Source organism: Lithobates pipiens, unplaced genomic scaffold (assembly GCF_037356315.1).
Source record: "Lithobates pipiens isolate NorthernLeopardFrog02 unplaced genomic scaffold, aLitPip1_a1.2 Scaffold_19, whole genome shotgun sequence".
NCBI lineage: Eukaryota > Metazoa > Chordata > Amphibia > Anura > Ranidae > Lithobates > Lithobates pipiens.
Genome location: NW_027507764.1, coordinates 236331602 through 236355671, shown reverse-complemented (window position 1 = coordinate 236355671; position 24070 = coordinate 236331602). Strand labels below are relative to the sequence as shown.

Sequence of the window (24070 nt, the reverse complement as noted above, 5' to 3'; positions counted from 1 at the left end):
GCGCCGCCTCCATGTTCTTTTTCGGTGGTCGCGCCGGAAACGACAAAGCGGGTCACTGGGTCGGACAAAAACGTTTGTTTGCGGCGTGGACGCAGGGGGGAGGAGGGAGGACAGGAGCTGGTGCCTATTTCCACTTCCGGTCCGGTGCAGATGCCGTATGGGAGTCCGGAGGCGTCGTGTGAAGCCACAAGTGGAATTCTGCACACCTGCTATGGAAGAATCAGCGTCTGCAGCAGTGGGGACAGGCACCAGCAAAGTCCGGGTAGGAGGCAGCGGTTAAAGTCTGCCTTTTTCTCCTATTTCCAGGCTTTTGGTCTCTCTCTGGTTTCTTCTTAGTGCACCTGTGTGGTGATCATTATCAAAGCAGAGACTAGGTCTCACTAAAGCCGCGTACACACGTAGCCGTCCGTCCGACGGACTTAGTCTGGCGGACTTCCCGCCAGACTGTCCGTCGGACTTTCCGAACGGGCTACTTGCCCACACATGGTACTTTTTCAGCGGACTATTACGGTGTACTAAGTCCGCCGTACTATCCGCCCTACTTTTGAAATGAACGGACTCGCCCACACACGCAGAGGAAAGTCCGCTCATTTCGAGCGGGTCTCCAGGTAGGCGGGGCCCGCGAGGGAGACGTCGCTCGCCCCGCCACCTGGTATGGACTTAAAGGGGAACCCCAACGCCGAAAAAAACGGCGTGGTGGTCCCCCCACGGTCCACATCAGACTCTTGTCCGAGCCCGCTACCCGGCCGGCCAGGAAAGGGGGGACGAGCGAGCGCCCCCCCCCCCTCCTGAGCCGTACCAGGCCGTGTGCCCTCAACATGGGGGGTGCCTTGGGGAAGGGGGGGGCGCGCTGCCCCCCCACCCCAAAGCACCTTGTCCCCATGTTGATGAGGACAAAGGCCTCTTCCCGACAACCCTGGCCGTTGGTTGTCGGGGTCTGCGGGCGAGGGGCTTATCGGAATCCGGGAGCCCCCTTTAATAAGGGGGCCCCCGGATACCGGCCCCCCACCCTGTGTGAATGAGTATGGGGTACAATGTACCCCCTACCCATTCACCTGTAAAATAAAGTACAAAAAAAAAACACAACACACAAGATAAAATAGTTTATTGCACAGCTCCGGGGGTCTTCCGTCTTCGGGGGTCTTCTCGCCGGACTCCTCCGCTATCTTCTTGTAGCTCTTTTGCTAGCGGAGGAGCCCCGCACTCTTCTTCGTCGCCGTGGCCTCTTCTTCCGACTTCGGGGGTCTTGCCCCCCTCTTCGGTTCTTCTGCCGGGCCACCGTGCCTTCTTATAGCTCTTTTACAGGCGGTGGCCCGGTCTTCTGTCGCCGCCGTCGCCGACGCCACCGCCTTCCGTTCTTCTTCTCCTGGAGATGTTGACTCGACACTCTCTGTGGCCGCAATGCCAGGGACGCGCTGCGCGGCAACTTTTATAGGGACAAGGGGCGGGGTCATCGGTTGATGTCACATGAGTTGATGTCACATGGTGACCCCGCCCCCTTACAATGTCACAGTCCCAGAGGATGCTTGGACTGTCGCCATGTGACATCAACCCATGTGACATCAACCGATGACCCCTCCCCTTGTCCCTATAAAAGTCGCCGCGCAGTGCGTCCCTGGCATTGCGGCCGCGGAGAGCGTCGAGTCAACATCTCCAGGAGAAGAAGGAGAAGAAGAACGGTAGGCGGCGGCGACGGCGGCGACAGAAGACCGGGCCAGCGCCTGTAAAAGAGCTATAAGAAGGCGCGGTGGTCCGGCAGAAGAACCGAAGAGGGGGACAAGACCCCCGAAGTCGGAAGAAGAGGCCGCGGTGACGAAGAAGAGTGCCGGGCTCCTTCGCTAGCAAAAGAGCTACAAGAAGATAGCGGAGGAGTCCGGCGAGAAGACCCCCGAAGACGGAAGACCCCTGGAGCTGTGCAATAAACTATTTTATCTTGTGTGTTGTGTTTTTTTTTGTACTTTATTTTACAGGTGAATGGGTAGGGGTACATTGTACCCCATACTCAATCACATAGAGTGGGGGGCCAGTATCCGGGGGCATGTCTTCCTAGTAAAAAAGCCGACAGGAAAATTTAGGTTGATTCTTAACCTAAAGCCTTTAAACGAGTCCATCAGGTACAGAAGGTTCAAGATGGGCTCGATTTTCTCAGTCAGGAATCTTCTGACGCCAGGTTGTTTTATGGCATCAGTGGATTTAAAGGATGCATACCTGCATGTCCCGATCTCACCCCAGTCTCAGAGGTTCCTCAGGCTGGCGGTGAGGTTGGGGGTGTGGTTCATCATCTCCAGTTCAGAGCCTTACCCTTCGGTCTGTCATCATCACCCCAAATTTTTACCAAAGTGATGGCAGAAGCTTTAGCTCCGCTGCGCCTTCGGGGAATCGCAGTTATTCCTTATTTAGACGATCTGCTATTTTTCGCCCCATTCAGCGAAGAATTGCAGATCAATTTAGGCAAAGCTCGCAACCATTTGGAGGCTCTGGGGTGGATTTTGAACCTCCAAAAGTCTTCCCTAAACCCATCCCAGGAGATTCGGTTTTTAGGGTACCTAATCAATTCGGTGGATCAAAAGATCTTCCTTCCCTTAGACAAAAAGGACATGATTTACGGTGCAGTGTCTTTGCTGCAGACCAGTCAATGTCTGACGGTAAGACAGGTTATGTCAGCTTTGGGGGTTCTAACCTCAACAATGCTGGCAGTCCAGTGGGCAAGGCTGCATTTCAGGTGTCTGCAGGCTTTTCTTCTAAAATCTTGGGATCACACAGTGGCATCCCTAGAGGCAGAGGTAAGAGTGCCAACCCAGGTGAAAAGGTCTCTATGGTGGTGGAAGAGACAGGATGTCCTATCAGAGGGGTTAGTCTGGGCTTTTCCAGTCGAGAAAAGACTAACAACCGACGCCAGTTCCTGGGGGTGGGGAGCCCACCTAAGAACGTTTTTCACTCAGGGAACCTGGGCCAAAGAGGAGGCAGTAAGGTCCTCAAACTGGAGGGAGCTCAAGGCCTTAGCTCTGGAGTCGTTTGTTCAGGATCTTCAGTCCCAGCATGTTCAGGTCCTAACAGACAATGCCACGGTGGTGGCTTATTTAAACAGGCAGGGGGTACAAGAAGCAGGTCGCTCCAAGTACTGGCCATGGAGATCCTTCAGTGGGCGGAAAGGCATTTGTTGTCACTATCAGCAGTCCACCTAAAAGGGGATCTAAACAGGTTAGCAGACTTCCTAAGCAGAAACCCTATTCAGGAAGCGGAATGGTCTCTAAACCCAGAGGTTTTCGCAATGATTGCCAGGAAATGGGGGCTACCAGAGGTGGACCTGTTCGCCTCAAAGGATAAATCCCAGGTCCCCCAGTTCTTTTCCCTGGATATGCGCTAGCATATCCATGGGAATTCTGTCTTTGCTACGCTTTCCCCACCATTTCAGTTAATCCGGTTAATTTTAAGGAAAATTCAGAAGGAAAAGGTGGCAGTCATACTAATCACGCCCTTTTGGCCAAAGAGAGCCTGGTTTTTGACCATTCTAGGACTGACAATCAAGCCTTGTTGGCATCTGCCCCTCAGGCACGATCTGTTGTTACAGGGCCCAGTAAATCATCCAGGAGTGGCCAGATTGGCACTCACAGCCTGGTTTCTGAAAAGCAGCTCCTTAGGAGCAAGGGTTTTTCCAGCCGTTTGATCTCAACTCTTTTGGCAAGTAGGAAAAGGGTTACAAGGGTCATTTACTCTAAGGTTTGGAAGCTTTATAAAACGTGGTGTATTTCATCCACCCAGGTTCCAGGGAGCCTTTTCTACATCTTGGAGTTTTTACAAGATGGAGCAGACAAGGGACTAGCAGTTAGTACCCTGAAAGTGCAGGTAGCGGCACTAACAGTGTTTTTAGAGAGATCTGTGGCATCAGATCCGCTGGTAATCAGATTCTTTAGAGCTCTCAAGAGGTCTAGACCAGTACCTCTTAAGGTTTTTCCTAGATGGGATTTTTCGGTAGTCCTGCAGTCTCTAACAAAGGGTCCTTTTGAGCCCCTGGATGAGGCGCCCCTTAGGTTTCTCACATTAAAGACTGTTTTTCTGATTGCCATTGTCTCTGCAAGCAGCATCAGTGAGCTAAATGCTCTATCAATTAAAGAACCGTATCTGTCCATTTTTCCTGATAGTTATTCTTAGAACAGATGCAAAATTCTTACCGAAGGTAGCTTCAGTACAGATCCGTATTCAGGACATAGTACTTCCAACCTTTTGCGTTAACCCAAAAGGAGAGAAGGAGACCCTTTTCCACATGTTGGACGTCAGGAGGACTCTGTTGTGTTACTTAGAAAGGACAAAGCCTTTCAGACGTTCAGATTCACTGTTTGTACTTTTTTCAGGAAATAAAAAGGGTTTCCAGGCTTCTAAAGTTTCTTTAGCTAGATGGCTGAAATTATCTATCTCAGAGGCATATTCCCAAGCAGGGTTATCCCCTCCGGTAGGAATTTGTGCACACTCAACCAGGGCTCTGGCGTCTACATGGGCAGAGAGAGCTGGTGCCACCCCTGAACAGATCTGCAAGGCGGCGACATGGTCGAGTTTTCACACATTTGTGAAACATTATAGACTGGACCTCACATCTGCCAGCGATCAAGCGTTTGGCAGAAAGGTCCTGCAAGCTGTTGTCCCGCCCTAAGGGGTAAGTCTCTGTTATCCTCTCAGGTGCTGTCCTGAAAGACACCTTGAGAAAGACCAAGTTAGACTTACCGGTAACTTGTTTTTCAGAAGTCTTTCAGGACAGCAACATCCCTCCCTATTTGTATTTTATTATGCTACGCTGTGACTAACGTATATGTTTGTGTTCCAGCCGGGGCTGGAGGTTCTCTTCTACAAATGAGGTGTGGTAGGGAGGTGCCTCCCTTTAAAGTTTGGAGGAAGAAGGTGTTTCCTAAGGAGGAGGGAGGAGTCACTGTGCTGTCCTGAAAGACTTCTGGAAAACAAGTTACCGGTAAGTCTAACTTGGTCTTTTTCACCTTTTGGCTCAAGTATATTTGGTTTGTTTTTTATCCTTTGTTCACATGCAATTATCACATATGTGTTAGTGCCTTGCTTTTCATTGGTTCGCTTTTCAGAGGTGGTTTATTCACTTAAAGGGGCAGCTTCACATTTTCCTGCATATTTTTGGTTGGCAAGGTGAAACACAAGCCAATAGCCATTCAATGATAATATCCTCATGAAAGATGATGGTAAGTATCAATAGTCCAAGGTGCCAGGTGGAGGAACAAAATGGGAAGACATGGATCTCTGGTTGATTCATTGTGAGAACTCCCATAGTGGTAAGGAAGAGATGAATTTGTGTGGTCCAGAGGAGGATAAATGCTCACCAAAGTAAAGTCCATGACTGGCTAGAGCAGTGGTCTCCAAACTGTGGCCCGGGGGCCAAATGCAGCCCTCTTGCCTTCATCTGGCCCTTGGGGCACTATTTCTCCTGCAGATAGGATACACTATTCTGCCATCTGACACCAAAAATGGGGCATAGTTTCTTCCACCAGAAAGTTGAACCCCTGCAGGGGTAGAAGGCAACACCCATAAGCTGCTCCTGATCCTTATCCTGTATCTCCTCCTTCCTCCTCATCAAGTGTGGTTACTGGGTCCGGTCACATAAGGATGGATGGACAGGAAGGCTTTCTATTCATCCATCCTTATGTGACTGGACCCAGTGACCATACTGGATGATGAGGAGGAGATAACGATCGGGAGCTGCTTATGTGTGTTGCCTTCTACCACCACAGGGGTTCATCTTTCCGGTGAGTGCGGACCATGAATGGAGTTCACCCCTTCTTTCAGCAGGGATCAATATTGTACTGTTCACCTAGGCACAAGTCACTTTTTGGATTGGGATCACCCATATGGATTCATAATTTTTTATTTATTTTTTTTGTTTTTTGATAAATGTATTGCTTTTTTTTATGCACATACAGTACCTTGCAAAAATATTCACCCCTTGGCTTTTTACCAATTTTGTTACATTGCAGCCTTTAGTTCAATGTTTTTTTTTTTTTATCTGAATTATATGTGATGGATCAGAACACAATAGTCTAAGTTGGTAAAGTAAAATTAGAAAAATATATACATAAAACTATTTTTCAGAAATATAAAACTGATAATTGGCATATGCATATGTATTCACCCCCTTTGTTATGAAGCCTATAAAAAGCTCTGGTGCAACCAATTACCTTCAGAAGTCACATAATTAGTGAAATGATGTCCACCTGTGTGCAATCTAAGTGCCACATGATCTGTCATTACATATACACACCTTTTTGAAAGGCCCCAGAAGCTGCAACGCCTAAGCAAGAGGCACCACTAACCAAACACTGTCATGATGACCAAGGAACTCTCCAAACAAGTAAGGTACAATGTTGTTGAGAAGTCAGGGTTAGATTATACTGCCAAGAGACGGCTGCACACCATAACTCACGGACCAGGCATTAATCAGAGAGGCAGCACAGAGACCTATGGTAACCCTGGAGGAGCTGCAGAGTTCCACTGCAGAGACTGGAGTATCTGTACATAGGACGACAATAAGCTGTACGTTCCAAAGAGTTGGGCTTTGTGGCAGAGTAGCCAGAAGAAAACCATTACTTTCAGCAAAAAACAAAATGGCATGTTTTGAGTTTGCGAAAAGGCATCTGGGAGACTTCCAAAATGTATGGAGGAAGGTGCTCTGGTCTGATGAGACTAAAATTGAACTTTTTGGCCATCAAAGAAAACACCATGTCTGGCGCAAACCCAACACATCACATCACCCAAAGAACACCATCCCCACAGTGAAACATTGTGGCAGGATCATGCTGTGGGGGTGTTTTTCAGCAGTCGGGACTGGGAAACTGGTCAGGGTTGAGGGAAAGATGGATGATGCTAAATACAGGGATATTCTTGAGGAAAACCTGTACCAATCTTTGTGTGATTTGAGGCTAGGATGGAGGTTCATCTTCCAGCAGGACAATGACCCCAAACACACTGCTAAAGCAACACTTGTGTGGTTTAAGGGGAAACGTAAATGTGTTGGAATGGTCGAGTCAAAGCCCGGACCTCAATCCAATAGAAAATCTGTGGTCAGACTTAGATTGCTATTCATAAGCGCAAACCATCCAACTTGAAGGTGCTGGAGCAGTTTTGCAAGGAGGAATGGGCAAAAATCCCAGTGGTAAGATATGGCAAGCTCATAGAGATTTATCCAAAGCAACTTGGAGCTGCAAAAGGTGTCTCTACCAGTATTGACTTGGGGGGGGGGGGGGGGGGGTTAATAGTTATGTACATTGGCCTTTTCTGTTTTGTCCTATTTGTTGTTTGCTTCACAAGAAAAGAAAAAATCTAAGTTGTGAGCATGTTCTGTAATTTTTTTATTTTTTTTTAACAAGAAAATGTTCTGTAAATTTAAATGGTACAAATCCTTAAACAATCCATGTTAATTCCAGGTTGTGAGGCAACAAAACACAAAAAAATGGCAAGGGGGAGAATACTTTTGCAAGGCATGGTATATATGTATATATTTTTTGCACATTAAGCACATGGCACACTTTATTTTTATGCAGTTTCATATGATATATTGTGGACTAACATTATGCAAATTATATCACAGTTTTTTTCTGATATTTTTATATAGTTTTGGATATTGGGTCTATTTTTTTTTTACACATTCAGCACGTCAAATCTTCGTTATTGCAAATTTCATAGTACTATATATACCCTACACATTAGGAAATTTTGAAAGAAATATTTAAAGAAACGGTACACTTGATTGCTATCCACGTTATATTTAACCACTTTCAGACCGGACCATTTTCCTGGTCAATGACCAGAGGTCTTTTTACAATTTGGCACTGCGCTCCTTTAACTGGTAATTGCGCGGTCATGCAATGTTGTACCCAAACAAAATTTGCGTCCTTTTCTTCCCACAAACAGAGCTTTCTTTTGATGGTATTTGATTGCCTCTGCGATTTTTATTTTTTGCGATATAAACATAAAAAGACTGCAAATTTTGAAAAAAAATGATATTTTCTACTTTTTGTTATTAGAAAAATCCAATAATCTCAATTTTAGTCATACATTTAGGCCAAAATGTATTCAGCCACATGTCTTTGGTAAAAAAAAAGTCAATAACTGTATATTTATTGGTTTGCGCAAAAGTTGTCACATCTACAAACTAAGGTACGTTTTCTGGAATTTACGCAGCTTTTAGTTTACGACTGCCTATCTCATTTCTTGGGGTGCTAAAATGGCAGGGCAGTACAAAACCCCCCCAAATGACCCCATTTTGGAAAGTAGACCCCCTAAGGAAATTGATAAGAGGCATGTTGAGCCCATTGAATATTTTATTTTTTTGCCTCAAGCGATTGAATAATGACAAAAAAATTATTTTTTTTTTTTACACAAAGTTGTCACTAAATGATATATTGCCCCACAAATTACCCCATTTTAGAAAGTAGACACCCCAAGCTATTTGCTGAGAGGCATGTTGAGTCCATGGAATATTTTATATTTTGCCACAAGTTGCGGGAAAATTACAAACTTTTATTTTTATTTTTATTTTTTCACAAAGTTGTCACTAAATTATATATTGCTCACACATGCTATGGGCATATGTGAAATGACACCCCAAAATAAATTCTGCTGCTTCTCCTGAGTACGGGGATACCACATATGTGGGACTTTTTGGGACCCTAGCCGCGTACGGGCCCCCGAAAACCAAGCACCGCCTTCAGGCTTTCTAAGGGCGTAAATTTTTGATTTCACTTCTCACTACCTATTACAGTTTTGAAGGCCATAAAATGCCAAGATGGCACAAAACCCCCACAAATGACCCCATTTTAGAAAGTAGACACCCCAAGCTATTTGCTGAGAGGCATGTTGAGTCCATGGAATATTTAATATTTTGCCACAAGTTGCGGGAATATTACAAACTTTAATTTTTTTTTATTTTTTTTTCACAAAGTTGTCACTAAATGATATATTGCTCACACATGCCATGGGCATATGTGAAATGACACCCCAAAATAAATTCTGCTGCTTCTCCTGAGCACGGGGATACCACATGTGTGGGATTTTTTGGGAGCCTAGCCGCGTACGGGGCCCCGAAATCCAAGAACCGCCTTCAGGTTTTCTAAGGGCGTAAATATTTGACTTCACTCCTCACTACCTATTACAGTTTTGAAGGCCATAAAATGCCAAGGTGGCACAAAACCCCCACAAATGACCCCATTTTAGAAAGTAGACACCCAAAGCTATTTGCTGAGAGGCATGTTGAGTCCATGGAATATTTTATATTTGGCACAAGTTGCGGGAAAATTACAAACTTTTATATTTTTTTATTTTTTTTTCACAAAGTTGTCACTAAATGATATATTGCTCACGCATGCCATGGGCATATGTGAAATGACACCCCAAAATAAGTTCTGCTGCTTCTCCTGAGTACGGGGATACCACATATGTGGGACTTTTTGGGGGCCCTGAAAACCAAGCACCGCCTTCAGGCTTTCTAAGGGCGTAAATTTTTGACTTCACTCCTCACTACCTATTACAGTTTTGAAGGCCATAAAATGCCAAGATGGCACAACCCCCCCCCCCCCCAAATGACCCCATTTTGGAAAGTAGACACCCCTAAATTTAGGGGTACACTAGTGAGACTCACAGGTAAAAAAGCACCTAGGCTGTCAGCGACTGTATCAAAACGCTACAAGAAAAACTGTTAGCGATCGCAGGGATCAGGCCTGACTCTGCGAACGCTGCAGTTATGCGTGTTGTGTTTTGTAAGTGACAGTGATCGATCGATACTGCACTTGGGTGGGCTGGTCTGGGCTTGGCGGAGGGGCTAAACGCAGGTGCTAGCAGGTATCTGGGCTGATCCCGCTAACAATGCGTTTTGGGAAACCTAAACTGCTGGCGACGCTAATATAGATCTGAACAGATACTATATTACTAAGGGAGGTGTATGCTTTGTGCGTGGGTGTTAGCGGTACTGGCACTAACCTGACGCTGCCTGGGGCGACGCAGACCTTATCTGACCCTCAAACTTATATCACCCGCCGGGTGATCAGGGGGTTAAACCTTTATTAGGTAATAAATGGCGGGTGCCCTGAAACTATAAAAAAAATAACTAACCAATCAGCGTCACCTGTAACAGTTATATGGTGATCACTGGTGAAAGGGTTAACTAGGGGGCAATCAGGGGGCTTTATGCGGTAGTATATGGGGGTCCCTGGCGCTATAAAAAGCTGCGGCGAACCTAAATACCTACCTGCCTAACTAGCGTCACCTGTGACACTAATACAGCGATCAGAAAAATGATCGCTTATTAGGCTGGGTTCACACTGGAGCGATGCGGGAACGCCACGAATCCGCGGTGGGTTCCCGCATCGCATGCCTCCCGGCGGCAGTTCACACTGCCCTATGCGAACTGCTGGGAGTGTCAGTGAAATGTTAATGACACCCCCAGATCAGTTCGCATATCGCAGTGCGATCTGCAAACTCGGATCGCATGGTGTGAACACCCATGCGATCCGATTCTGCTGCGGACCAAAAAAAGGGTCCCGTGCGAATTCGCGGTGGGTGCGGCGGGTGCGACGCAAATTCAGCCATACTATCTGTATGGCTGAACTCGAATCGCACAGAGATCGGATGTGATTTGCACTGCAGTGCGGTGCGAATCACATCCGTTCTCATAAACCGCTGCAATGTGAACCCAGCCTTAGTGACACTGGCGACGGGGGGTGATCACGGGGTTAAACCTTTATTGGGGGGGTTAGGGGGGTACCTTAGAACTAAAGGGGGCTAACCCTAACTGCCCTAACAGTTATTACAGTCACAAATGACACCAATGCAAAAAAAAAAAAAAAAATGCAATTGGTGTCGCTGTGACTGGGGGGGCAGGGGTAATTGGGGGGGTGAAGGGGGGGTGTGAGTGTGCCTGGCATGTTCTACTGTGTAGTGTCGTGTTGGTGCAACTCACCGATCCTCTCTCCTCGGTGCCGGAAAGAAAAATACCGACACGGAGGAGAGATTACATCACTTCCTCTGCCTGTGTTTACATTACAGGAGAGGAAGTGATGTCACGGAGCATTTATATTCGTCGGGAGCGATCGCAAGGGGGTGGCCATGAATGAATGGCCGCCCCCTCATCCCGGATCACTCCCGAACGAATACCGACCGCCACAGGCACCGGGGGGGGGGGCCCGATCGGGCCCCCCACCCGCGGGAAGGCAGGGACGTATATATACGCCCATATGCCTGCCCGTGCCATTCTGTCTACGTATATCGTCGTGCGGCGGTCGGCAAGTGGTTAAAGAGACCGTACACAATTTTATTCATATAGATACTTTTGTTTTATTTTGATCACAACACATTAAAAAGAGGCAACGCCACCTACACCTCTCTCCCTATATACCTACTAAACCATCCCACTTCAGTGGGATTTTTGAGGTATATAGCAGCCTTACCATTTAAACATTGTGCGGGATCTAATACTCCATTTAATAAATTCATTACATACTTAAAAGTTTACTAAGGACCCTCCAAAAAAATAAATATAATTTTGTGAAAGAAGTATAATAAAATGTTGGTAGTCTCGATTTTGTATATCACCCAATAGGTGAAAATCATTTTTTTTAGAAAATATATATTTTCAGAAAAAAGTAAGTTTAGCTGTTTTTTTTTAGTGCACACAAGCACTATCTCTAAATCTCTAAATGTTCAATTCATTATAAAATATATTTGTTTTATAATGAACAAATAAATCTAGTCCCAAAATTGTGTGTGTTTATAAAAGATCCAAAAAAATAAAAAAAAATCCAAAAACTGTAAATAAATGACTAATTAGGAACCTTTACAACTCTTTGGTTTAGTGGTGTTACCTTATATGTATAACTTAGTAGGTGTGTTTCAAAACTGTGTGTATGTGGCTTTTTACATTTTTTTTTTTTCAAAAAAGCAGTTAATTTCTTAAATGTATTACTAGCACAAGAGGGCATATATGATAACCAATTATGTGATGGTAAAAGAGGTAAGTTGCAGCTTTTTTTTTTTTTTTTAATGAAGGAACTGATGGTCTGTTACCCCGGATGACTCCTCTGTATCCAGTCTATGCAGATCAGGAATAGTAGGTCCTGAATCTGTAGCTCAGCCAACTGGTGCACTGATTTCATAGATCTCCTACCACTGTCTATCCAGAGTTGCCATAGAGCGGTCACAAGTTCACAGAGAAGCCTAGTAATCCCTATTACCTTCCAAGTTGCTTCTATCTAACAAAAGAAAGCCAATGGATCAATTTTACAAAAAGCTTGTTCAACCCTTCAATCAACTTGATGTGTAGAATACATTATGGATCATGAAATATATATATTAAGATGAATAATTAATATTTATTAATTTTTACCAAAACAATGACAGCTAAAAGTAACTTTTTAACAAACACAAAAAAATTGTTGTACACAATAACAAACATTTAAGTGACAATTAATTGAACCATAATACAAATTACATTAGAATTAATAATAATAATAATAATAATAATAATAATATAAAATATATAATATAATAATAATAATCCAATAATAAGAATTTAGAAGAATTGACATGAATCTATGTAATAAGCATGAGGATCTATTCACAGTCCTGTATATAAAAATGAATGCATTTTATAGCTGTATTACCATATGTAGTGTGACTAGAGTACACAGGTATATGAGATCAGGTTGTGCTTTGCTTTTATTCCTCCACAGAAGTCATTGTGAATGCATAGTAAAGGCATCTCAAAAGCCCTTAGGGTCCTTTCACACGGGTGTCATCAGCTCAGTCACGTTTTTGCTGAATAAAAACAGATGAATATGGATTCATGTTTACATCAGTTTGCACATCCGCTTTAATTCAGCTCAGTTCACATCCATTTTTTTTTTTAGTTGTAGAAACTAATTATAGGTGGCAACAGTTTAAGAAAACACGAATTACACTACCGGTGGGACTGAGTTAGTTACATGCTGCAGCCTGCAGAGCATGCAGATGTGGAGGGAAACCAGTGGCTGGGCGCCCCTAGTCAGCAGTGCACGCTAGGCGGCTGCCTAGTTTTCCTAGTGGTAGCACCGGCCCTGGATCCATCTAAAGCAAAAATTATCTACAACACACAAAAAATCACGCCAAACTTTAATGCATGACAAGAATGAAAAATGCTAATTAAATATTTGGGAAATTGCTAAATGTGTGAATTGGACCAGAAGTGTTTTACTTTGTTACCAATCATATGAATATGGAGTAACATGTTATATGCCTTTATTACACTTTAGTGCTGAAAATTTCACACATACATGGGCATTGCCATCTTTTTACGTTAGGGGAATGTCTAGAAGTGCTTCTCTTGTTCTACACAATTATAGCTGATGTTAACATTAAAACATTGCTAATCCTGTACCATCTTTTGGCTGAAACAATATTCTTTACTGATATTTTTTGTGTCCTATTTGCTCGACCCATGGACTTTCTGATTATATGTGCCTGCGTGTTTGTAACCTGCAACATATCCAGAACGATCAACTAAATCTTCTCGGCCAGCTTTGCCCCTTCCTTTTCCTGAAGGATCAAACCTTTCCTTGTGAGACCCCGTAAATTTAGACACATCTGTAAGACGGGATACAGTTGGAGAGGATACTGCTTTCTGTTAAAATAAAAAAAAAAGAGCATCAAAAACAATAATTCTCAATACACTCAAGATTTTAGATTTTCTAGTCAGTAAAATGTGTTTGTGTACCCAAACTTTTGGAAATTATGTTTCAATAGGTTCACTTCAATGGCCCTGGACATGCACAAATAGTTGTCTGCCTGAAGGTGGATATAAGGCTGGCGATATACGGTGCAAATTTCTTTCCTGTGAAAACGGTCACCGCTGACGGAAATCAGCAATTGTCTTCTCCCGGCGAGGAAAGGGGGGCATGGGCGAGTGGGAGAAGACAGTGATTATAGCAGCCACTAGAAATAATCGTAAGAATCTGGCAGTCTGGTTATACCCAAGTTGATTGATTAACTTCGTACATTCAGCCTGGCCATTTACGGTTTGAATCTCGGCCAGTTCCTGCTGAACTGGCCGAGATTCAAACCATGTATGGCAGGCCTAAGAAACATTCTCAACAAACATTCACCTCGCAATAGCCTTTTCTTAAAGCGGACCTTCAGTAATTTTTTTTCAACTTTCAATCTATTAAATCTTCTGCCCTTGTTGTTTTAACTTTGGATAGTAAAACATTTTTTTTCTGCCAGTAAATACCTTATACAGCCCACTTCCTATTTCTTGTTTAGTCATTAGCCTAGGCTTATGACATTGTGCACAGCTCTCTCTCTAAAGCCCCGTACACACGAGAGGACTTATGTCCGACAGACTTCCGAAGGAGTTCTGCCGGAGTTCCGACAGAGTTCTGACGGACTTTTCGAATGAGCGGACTTGGCCACAAACAATCACACCAAACTCCGACGGATTTGAACGTGATGATGTACGACTGGACTCGAATAAGGAAGTTCATAGCCAGTAGCCAATAGCTGCCCTAGCGTCGGTTTTAGTCCATCGGAATAGCATACACACGAGCGAATTTTTCGAAGGGACCGGGTCCGGCGGAGTTCCGTCGGAAAAATTTGAAGCATGTTCCATATTCTAAAGTCCGTCAGACTTTGGCGAATCAAAAGTCCGTTGCAGCCCACACACGATCGAATAGTCTGACGGAATCAGTCCGTCGGACTTTGGATGTTGAAAAGTCCGCTCGTGTGTACGCGGCATAACTCTCCTGAAAGTTTGCCAGGAAGGGAGGGGGGGGGGTGACTCATAAGAGGGCCAATGAGAGCTGCAGAGCTGGAGGTGTGTGTCTGTGTAAATCCAGGAAGTGAACAGGAAGCAGCTTCAGCTGCCCATAGTTAAAATGGCTGCAGCCAGACTTAGTGGAGGGAGCTTTCTGAAACATATTTGGCAAGTACAGAATCACAGTATATATATATATATATATATATATATATATATATATATATATATATAATATGCAAAGTGGTTGGAGGGAAGCTTCAGAATGACAAATATGTTTTTATTACAAATTATGTGAGCAGACTGCAGTTCCTCTTTAACCACTTCCCGACCAGCGCACGACGCGCTGGTCGGGACCCCCGTGAGTCCGGTCGCGAGACCGGCGGACTCGATCGCCGCGGGCATCCCCGCGATCGTCTCACGGAGCGGCCGAATGGAGGAAATGCTGTATAAACAACATTTCTCCATTCTGCCTAGCAACTAGTGACGCTGATCTCTGCTCCATGTGATTGGAGCAGAGATCAGTGTACACTAAATGAAAGCCCAACCCCCCCACAGTTAGTAACACACCCCTAGGAACACTTAACCCCTACACTGCCACCCACTGGTTAACCCCTTCACTGCCAGTGTCATTTACACAGGAATCACTGCATTTATATAGCAGTGATTACTGTATAAATGACAATGGTCCCAAAAATGTTCGATGGGTCCCCCACAATGTCTCAGTCACAATAAAAATCGCAGATCGCCGCCATTACTAGTAAAAAAAATAATAAAAAATTATTAATAAAAATGCTATAAAACTATCCCTATTTTGTAAACGCTATAACTTTTGCGCAAACCAATCAATAATCGCTTATTGCGATTTTTTTTACCAAAAATATGTAGAAGAATACGTATCGGCCTAAACTGAGGGAAAAAAATGTTTTTTTATATATTTTTGGGGGATATTTATTACGGGGACGGAGATCGGCGCCAAATTCAAAAAGTGAAACACACACAGTATACATACAGTATAATGTAATCTTACAGATTACATTGCTGTATGTAATAATTTCACATCCCCTTTGTCCCTAGTGGTCTGCCCAGTGTCCTGCATGCAGTTTTATATAATAAAAGCTGTTATTTATGCCTGGAAACTGGAGATTGTCCATGTTTGGGAGCCACGTCGCACGACCGCGCAATTGTCAGTTAAAGCGACGCAGTGCCGAATCGCAAAAAGTGGTCTGGTCTTTGACCAGCAAAATGGTCCGGTCTGCAAGTGGTTAAATGTAATACCACGCTGTTTAGGTGTGTGTCTCGAAAAGTTTAGGTGCCCTGTAATACTGAAATATTTCAATATAGAATAAGACTAATGCGTACACACGATCGGAATTCTCATCGGAAAAAGCTCTGATGGTTTTTCCGATGGAATTCGGCTCAAGCTGTCTTGCCTACACACGGTCACACCAAATTCCGATCGTTTATAACGGTGACGTACCACACGTACAACGCGACTAGAAAAAGGAAGTTCAATAGCCAGTAGCCAATAGCTTCTGCCTCGTAGTTGAATCTGAGCATGTGTGATTTTTGGCATGTCAGAATTGCATACACACGATTGGAATTACCGATAGAAGTTTTTCCGTCTGGAAAATTGAGAACATGCTATCAATTTTTGGCTGGCGGGAATTCGGACAGCTAAATTTCGATAGAGCATACACATGGTCGCGTTTTCCAATGAAAAGCTCTCATCAGTCTTTTTCTGGCCGAAATTCCGATCATATGTATGCGACATTAGACCCCTTTCACACTGAGGGCGTTTTGCAGATGCTATAGCGTTAGAAATAGCGCCTGCAATCCGCCTTCAAATTGCTGCTCCATTCACTCAAATGTGAAAGCCAGAGGGCTTTCACACTGGAACGGTGCGCTGGCAGGATGTCAGGAAAAGTCCTGCCAGCAGCTTCTTTGGAGCGGTGAAGGAGCACTGTGTTTACTGCTGCTCCCCATTGAAATGAATAGGGGCAGCGCTGCCGTTTTACCACCGGCAAAACGCTGCAATTGCGGCGTATTACGGGTGGTTTTAACCCTTTCTTGGCCGTTGATGGGGGTAAAAGAGCCCCGCTAGCGGACGAAATATGCTGCAAACCCGACGGTAAAACGCTGCTAAACACTGCCGTTTTATCGCCGACGCTATGGTGTGAAAGCAGTCTAAAAACTTCTAATTTCAAGTTAAAACAACTTAAGAGGACAAGGCCTGCACAAAAGACAAGTGTCGTATGTGTGTGTGTGTATGTATATATATATATATACACCATCAGTACAGAAAGATTGTTTACAGCAAGAGTTATGTGGTTCAACCCAACTGCAAGAGTGGCAATAATGGAAAATAAAATGGATAAACTTTTTCCTTCAATCTGGTATGATTTTGCAGTCAGGGACATTTTTCTTTCCCAGTGAATCAAAATTGCCAATATCTGCCTAGAAAAGGGGGGATGTTTTGCCTTTACCTGAACTGAAACAGCTAAAGTTTGTAAAAGGCAGGATTTTTATTATTTTTTTATTTTGTCATTTGTCAATCTACAATGTAGTTAATTAAGTTATACAGACAAGAAAATAAAAATGGTACACAGATTAGTACAACGCTGCCACCTGATTGTATGAAAATATAAAAATTTCCCTCCTACCTCTTCCTCCCCATGCCCCCCCCCCCCCCTTTTTCTCTCATCTCTTTCTAATTCCAGGCTTTCACAAGTTTTCTGTTTGTCTCTTGATTACTCTTGATTTTCCCCTTTCTATTTTTTTATGTATATATACTGTAAGTTCCAAGGCAGCAGAACAGGCCTGAAAGGCATCACCATAAAGGTACAGATAAGGCATGCAGTCTCAAAGATAAGGAGTAACCCCCGAATAGACAGATTGCTAAACATCAATCATATCCATATAACATACAGAGGGAATATGTTATACTCAGTGGAATGCCTGAAATCCTTGCTGCTAGTGCTACATACATTTCGTGAGCCTAGTGCCCTATGTCTAGCCCTTAGACTGCCAAATACATAATATCTAGGCAGCTTCAATGTGAAGTATGTTTAGTATTAAAAGTGTCCCCCCCCCCCCCCTCATAGCAGGGAAGCAAGGAGGAAAACAAAAAAGGTTGGGGTTTATGGTTCCCAACTTTAATAGGGAACAAATATAACAAAGAAGCCGTAAGGAGAGAATGGAGAAGAAAAAAATAATCTGCACTCCAACTGCTCCCGCTGCCCCTTCCCTTGGGAGGAGCAAATGGTATCATCTACAAGCTTTGCAAATCAAGTCTCAGCCAATCCATGTTTAGAATTTGAAAAGCTAGCTATTGTGTCAATGTGCTGTGAAGCGTAACTATACACAGTCCACAGTGTCCATGTATCCCTGAATTGGTCTTCTCTGTTATAGAGCAAGACCGGGCTGATTATGCTGGTGTGTGCTGGCTTCAAAATAGAGCCAGTGTTAGAGCTCAGAGTCTCACCCTCCCGAGGGAGGTCACGGTGTGTGAAAGGAGTCGTGTGAGATGCTACCATGCATCAAGGTCAGGTTGGTACAGCGGAAAGTTCAAGCTTGAGACAAAGTCCATGTGGGACGGGAGCAGCCAGGAAGCTGTAGAAAGAGTCCAGGAGGGACAAGTGCAGCTAGGAAGCTGTAAGGAAAGACTCAGAGCTAAAGTACCGCATCTGCGCATTACCCTGGGATGTGTTTAATGGTTAGGCAGACCAAAAGGTGTTTGATGCGTAATAAGAGCTATATGTATGTACTATTGACTTGCTTTTAAATAAAGGTGGGCTGTCATGCCCTAAAATACAGTTTTGGACTGGCGCAACCCATTGTAAGTGCACTTACTGATCAGAGCTGCAAGATTATTCGTGGAGAATCGTGATCGCAATTCTTCCCCCCACACAATCTCAATACCGCATTTGAACGGTTCTTAGTGCAGTCATGATAGGGTTAAAACTATACAGTACAAATTGTCAGCTCACATTTCAGGAGATAAAAAGCGTGCTGAGATCAAGGGTGTCCCGGGATGCTGGCATCAGTATTGTGGCGGGATGGTAAGGTAACCTGGACTGGAGGGGAAGCCGTAAGCTGTGATGGAGCCAGCGTGGAACACAAATGGAACTGATACCGGAACTGAAGTGAGCACAGAACATGATGGTGATGCTATGGATAGGCAATACTGCGTTTCTTCTTCAGACAAAGGACACCGCACCCTTGATCCCTCTCAGCCGTGTACATGCCTGGTATGCTTTTAATCCTCTGAAATGTATGCTGCTTATTTTTACTGTGTGTCTGATTATCACTGCACTTGTTTCTGATCACCAATTTAGAAAGCCCATTACAGAGGAGGGGGGAATCCTAGTTGTCCCTATGGCCCCATGCACAGATCTACAGTTTTATTTCAAATGGTTAAGTAAAAAATAATAATAATAATTATATTATATAAAATAGTTTTTCTTTAACCATTTGAAATAAATCTGTAGATATATATATATGTAGCACTGACCCCCGAAGAAGCGTCTGGTTTTGTTTGGGGTCACTGTTACCTTCTCCACCTCATGCTCATCTATCCCGAGGTTGATGGCCCAATAAACTGTTGAGACCGACACTTGAATACTTTTAGGAATTTTTATTTGCAAAAAACTTTAAATAGAACTCAGTCTCTCAGTAGCGAGGGTATGGGTAAAAAGCTCAGGTACTCTTGGAACTGCTGACACTTGAAATGTCTCTCTCTAGGCGATAACTCCTTTCCCTGAAAGCAAGTACTGGTGTCCAGTGAGTAGTCTTGACACGTAGCTCTAGCAGCTAACCTATCTACCCCACAGTTCTTGTACTTTCAAGAAAGGTAGAAAGGAGAAGAAAAACTCTTCTTTCGTCAAAAAAACCCACTTAGTTCAAGTAATTTTTTCACCAATAAAACCGTGGATCGGGTAAAGTCAAGTCTCTTCCATTCTCATCCATAGTTGTTATGAAGTACACCGCACTGTCTTTGTCTGGCCTGAAAATAACAACTTTATCTGTGTAGATATGCCGGCCATAGCTCCAGTGCTGTAGACAACCCAGAAAGCGTTCATACATCTCCGGACAAAATGCCTTCTTGCGATGTGGCTTTGGAACTTTAAGGTAGTTCCAGACGTCCTCTGCATACCACTTCTCACGATTTTCCTCAATTATGTCAATTATCTCCCTGGGTACATATGGGAACTCTAGTCCATACTCCGTTGCCACCCGTTTGTTCAAAAGTCTCTGAGATCTTGCGAGTCTCGGTAGATTTCGGGCAGTTCCATCCATCCCTTCGAATGTGGGGATTTATGCACCAAAGCAGCAGAGTCCCTTTTAAGCATTGGCAAGTTCACGGGTTTTGGCAATGTCATATTAACAGTGGTTGGGGTTTCCGCCCGTGGCATTTCGCTCCTTGAAGTAAGGGCTAACCAGCCCGAAATGTCAGCACAGATAGCAGCCACCTCATCCCCACAAGCCCACAGCAACTCATCAACGTCCCCAGTGTTAGAAGAAGAGTCTGAATCTGAGTCCTGTACTTCTTCTGCTAACAAATAACCTTTCACAGTCCCTCTCCCCACAGTTTCCCCAGGTTTCTCACCAGTGGATTGTGTTGGCTTTTCCAGGGTGGTCGCCTTCTTCCGATGAAGTTCAACCGGACTGGGGGGGTGGTCCTTTTCTGTGGTCACAGGAAGTCTTTGCCCACTCCACATTTTCCAGAGCAGGCATAGCAGTAGCATTAGTGGTGGACGAAGCTGTGTCCATAATCTCAAGGGTAGATTTTCTAACTCGAGAAGAAGTAATGTCCTTTTCCAAAGCACCGGCTACAGGGGATGATGCCGAAACTGTAGGCCTCACAGCCTGAGCGTAAACTATGGATTCCTTGCTGGCCACTCCCGTGGCCCAGTACATATGGTAGGCCTGAGGCGACTCTGTAGGCTTCTCCACCTTGAAGAGGTAATCTCCGCATTTCCGACACCTGATAAACGGCCAGGGACTTGTGACCAGACCCTCAGATCCTCCGCAAAGCATGCCGAGGGCCTCAATGTCCCCAGAGGTTTAAAGGATAAACCGCCCCTGCGGCAGCAGGTGGATCCCCATGTTGGTGAGCACGGTACCAGGCATCTGCACACTCGTGGGGCCCTCACCGATGGCATCTTGGGTCCTGGAACAGACTATATACCTGGAACTCGGGAACATCTTCACTTCCAAAAGATTTTATTTTCTCTGCACAGTAAACACAACTGGCTTCCCTCTCCTCCTACAACACACTCACGCGGTGCCTCGTGTAGGGAAACGAAACAGGCAAAGCTCCTCCCACTGGTTCCTCTGGTTGCACAACTTCACAGGCTTTTTCCCAGGGCTCCTCCTACACAAAATGGCGCAGTCCAAAAAAAAACTTTCCATCCTCTATTCCATAAACTCACATGTACAGTTCTTTCTGTTGCGAGAGGTAACGATAAATCCCGGACTGCGAGCCCACATGTGTAGAACTGACCACCGAAGGAGCGGCTGGTTTTGGCTTACTGTTACCTTCTCCACCTCATGCTCGTCTAGGGGTATCCCGAGGTTGGTGGCCCAATAAACTGTAGAGACCGACACTTGAATCCTTTTAGGAATTTTTATTTGCAAAAAAAACGTTAAACAGTAGTCTCGCAGTAGAGAATAGAGGGTATGGGTAAGAAAGCTCAGGTACTCTTGGAACTGCTGACACTTGAAACGTCTCTCTCTAGGTGATCCAGGGAATATCCATTCGCAACTGGATATTTCATCTATCAGATAAATCCCCTTTTAGTGAATTTAGCAGCTGACAGGTGATTTAAATTTAGCAAAGTCTCTGCCACAGACTTGGTTGTAGAACTTTAAAACAGATCAGAAAGTCTCTCACAAAACTTAGTTGTAACTGAAGGATGAAATTAGGAACTCTCTTACAGTACCAGTATCTTGCAGCCGGTCCGAATGTGGATTCACTTATGCCCCGTACACACGAGAGGACTTATGTCCGACAGACTTCCAAAGGAGTTCCGCCGGAGTTCCGCCGGAGTTCCGACGGAGTTCTGACAGACTTTTCGGCCGAACGGACTTGGCCACACACGATCACACTAAACTCCGACGGATTCGAACGTGATGACGTACGACCCGACTCGAATAAGGAAGTTCATAGCCAGTAGCCAATAGCTGCCCTAGCGTCGGTTTTAGTCCGTCGGAGTAGCATACACACGAGCGGAGTTTTCGAAGGGGACCGGGTCCGGCGGAGTTCCTTCGGGAAAATTTGAAGCATGCTTCATTTCTAAAGTCCGTCAGACTTTGGCGAATCAAAAGTCCGTTGCAGCCCACACACGATCGGATAGTCTGACGGACTCGGTCCTTCGGACTTTGGATGTTGAAAAGTCCGCTCGTGTGTACGGGGCATTAGTATCCTTTCAGCTTAGCTTCCAGGCTCTTACCGAGCAGCCAGCCTCATGCATGGCTCTCTTCCGAAGAGTCCTCCCCTGGTTGCGTTTCCAGTTGCTGGGCCTCTCCAAACCTGAGACGGCACCAGACCACCTCAGAACCCTCCTTCCAGTTACTGTGCCTCGGGCTAGCCAGCCCCGAGACTCGGAAATGGATGGATCCACACCTCAGGCCATGAGGGCCTCTGGGGGCTGGTCAGGAGGACCAGGACCAAGGAGTCATCACATACTTCTGCACCAGAACCCAGAACCACATGATCTCAGCACCTTAAGTACCCTCTCCCGAAATACACAGCGAGACAACACACCCGCTGATTGGCTCAGAGAGAGAGATTGGTACCCAATGCCTGTCAAAGGTGACACCTACACCTATGACCAGGCAGAAAATATTACAGTCCAGCCAAACTGATGCCAAATCCATAATTTACTGAAATCAACCCCAAAACCCAACTATGGTCTTAGGAAAAAACAAAATGTACAAAACATTGTTGCGTGCGTGCTCTTCAGGAGCCCGGCGCTACACACACACACATAGAGAGAGAGAGAGACCCTTTGACATTGATAAGGGCTATAATAGTCCCCAACTCCCCATCTGCATTATCTGTAATAAGATAGCCCATCCTATCATACACAACATTTATAACTGTTGTTACGTCTATACCCTTACTATTGATTGCTATTACCCTCCATGCAAACAATCAATATAAATAAATAATTATTAAAAAATCTTCAAACTATAATCCTGCATATGATGTGATGTCCTGTGAATTCTTACAGAATACTGTAACATTGCAGCATAAAAATAAATTAAATATTGAACAAACCATATCAACTCCTTAAAATGTCCTTTTTAAATCAATAATATTTCAGTGATTCCATAAACAAACATGTCACACTTTAAAGTGCTGGTGCTTCAATGAACCCATCCTATCATACATCAACTGGCTCCAAATTTACTGTCTCTTGTGTAGTGACAGGCAGGTGCACAAGTTTGACCAACACTGCTACCTCTTGTTTACAGCAGGAACATGAAGGTCGTAGGTGGCACTGGCTTCCCTGGAGATCCATGGGTGTCAGAAAACCATATAGTGCAAGCAATGTTTAGCCATTGTTTGTGCACCTGAAACGTAATCACATACAACAGTATGAGATGATACAGAAAAACAAAATCGGAATCACAAAGTACCTGCAACCAGACAAAACAAACATCAATTAAAAGCAACAATATTCAATGCAACACCGCGCCCAACAACCTCTCCCAGGTACAAAGAAATAATGGACGCATTTGCATTTCACCTGGCTAAAGATATGGCTCCCGTGACCACTGCTGTAAAAGACGGGTTTAAAAAAGACATATTCAAACCCTTGATAAGCACTATCGCATGCCCTCTCGTAATTATTTTTCACGTTGGAACTTCTGCTCTGTACAATAAATGTCATGAAACTGTTGAAACTGAATTGCAAGATGCACTCAATTTTGCAGCAACTTCAGATTTATGGTCCAGCAGAGCAATGGAACCATACATGAGCTTTACGATCCATTTCATTACTGATGATTTTGAGATGAAAAGTCGTTGCCTACAAACAGGGTTTTTCCCAGAGGACCACACTGGTGAAGCTTTTGCGCAGGGATTAAAAGGATGCTCTCAAACTGGAAACTGGTGGAGGAAAATCTTATGTGCATCATTACAGACAATGGAACCAACATAGTAAATCCATATCCATAAATCACTGGACACGACTACAGTGTTTTAGCCATAGGCTTCATCTCGCAATAGAGAATGCGATGAAGGACCCACAAATTGAGCGTGCTATGGGTTTGTTC

General features: G+C 44.5%; 1 protein-coding gene across 6 annotated transcripts in view; it reads right to left on the bottom strand.

The window, feature by feature from the left end:
• Positions 1–12408: 12408 nt before the first annotated feature.
• The window catches only part of TPPP (tubulin polymerization promoting protein), a 74668-nt gene continuing 63006 nt past the window's right edge, over positions 12409–24070 (bottom strand). For 2 of the 6 annotated variants that reach the window (XM_077491798.1, XM_077491799.1), the window contains one exon: positions 12413–13657. In XM_077491798.1, the coding sequence (XP_077347924.1) occupies positions 13460–13657 (198 nt within the window). In that variant the 3' untranslated portion in view covers positions 12413–13459. Of the gene's footprint in view, positions 13658–24070 lie in introns of all 6 variants that reach the window. The other 4 variants (XM_077491796.1, XM_077491797.1, XR_013277579.1 and 1 more) reach the window with 4 other exon arrangements.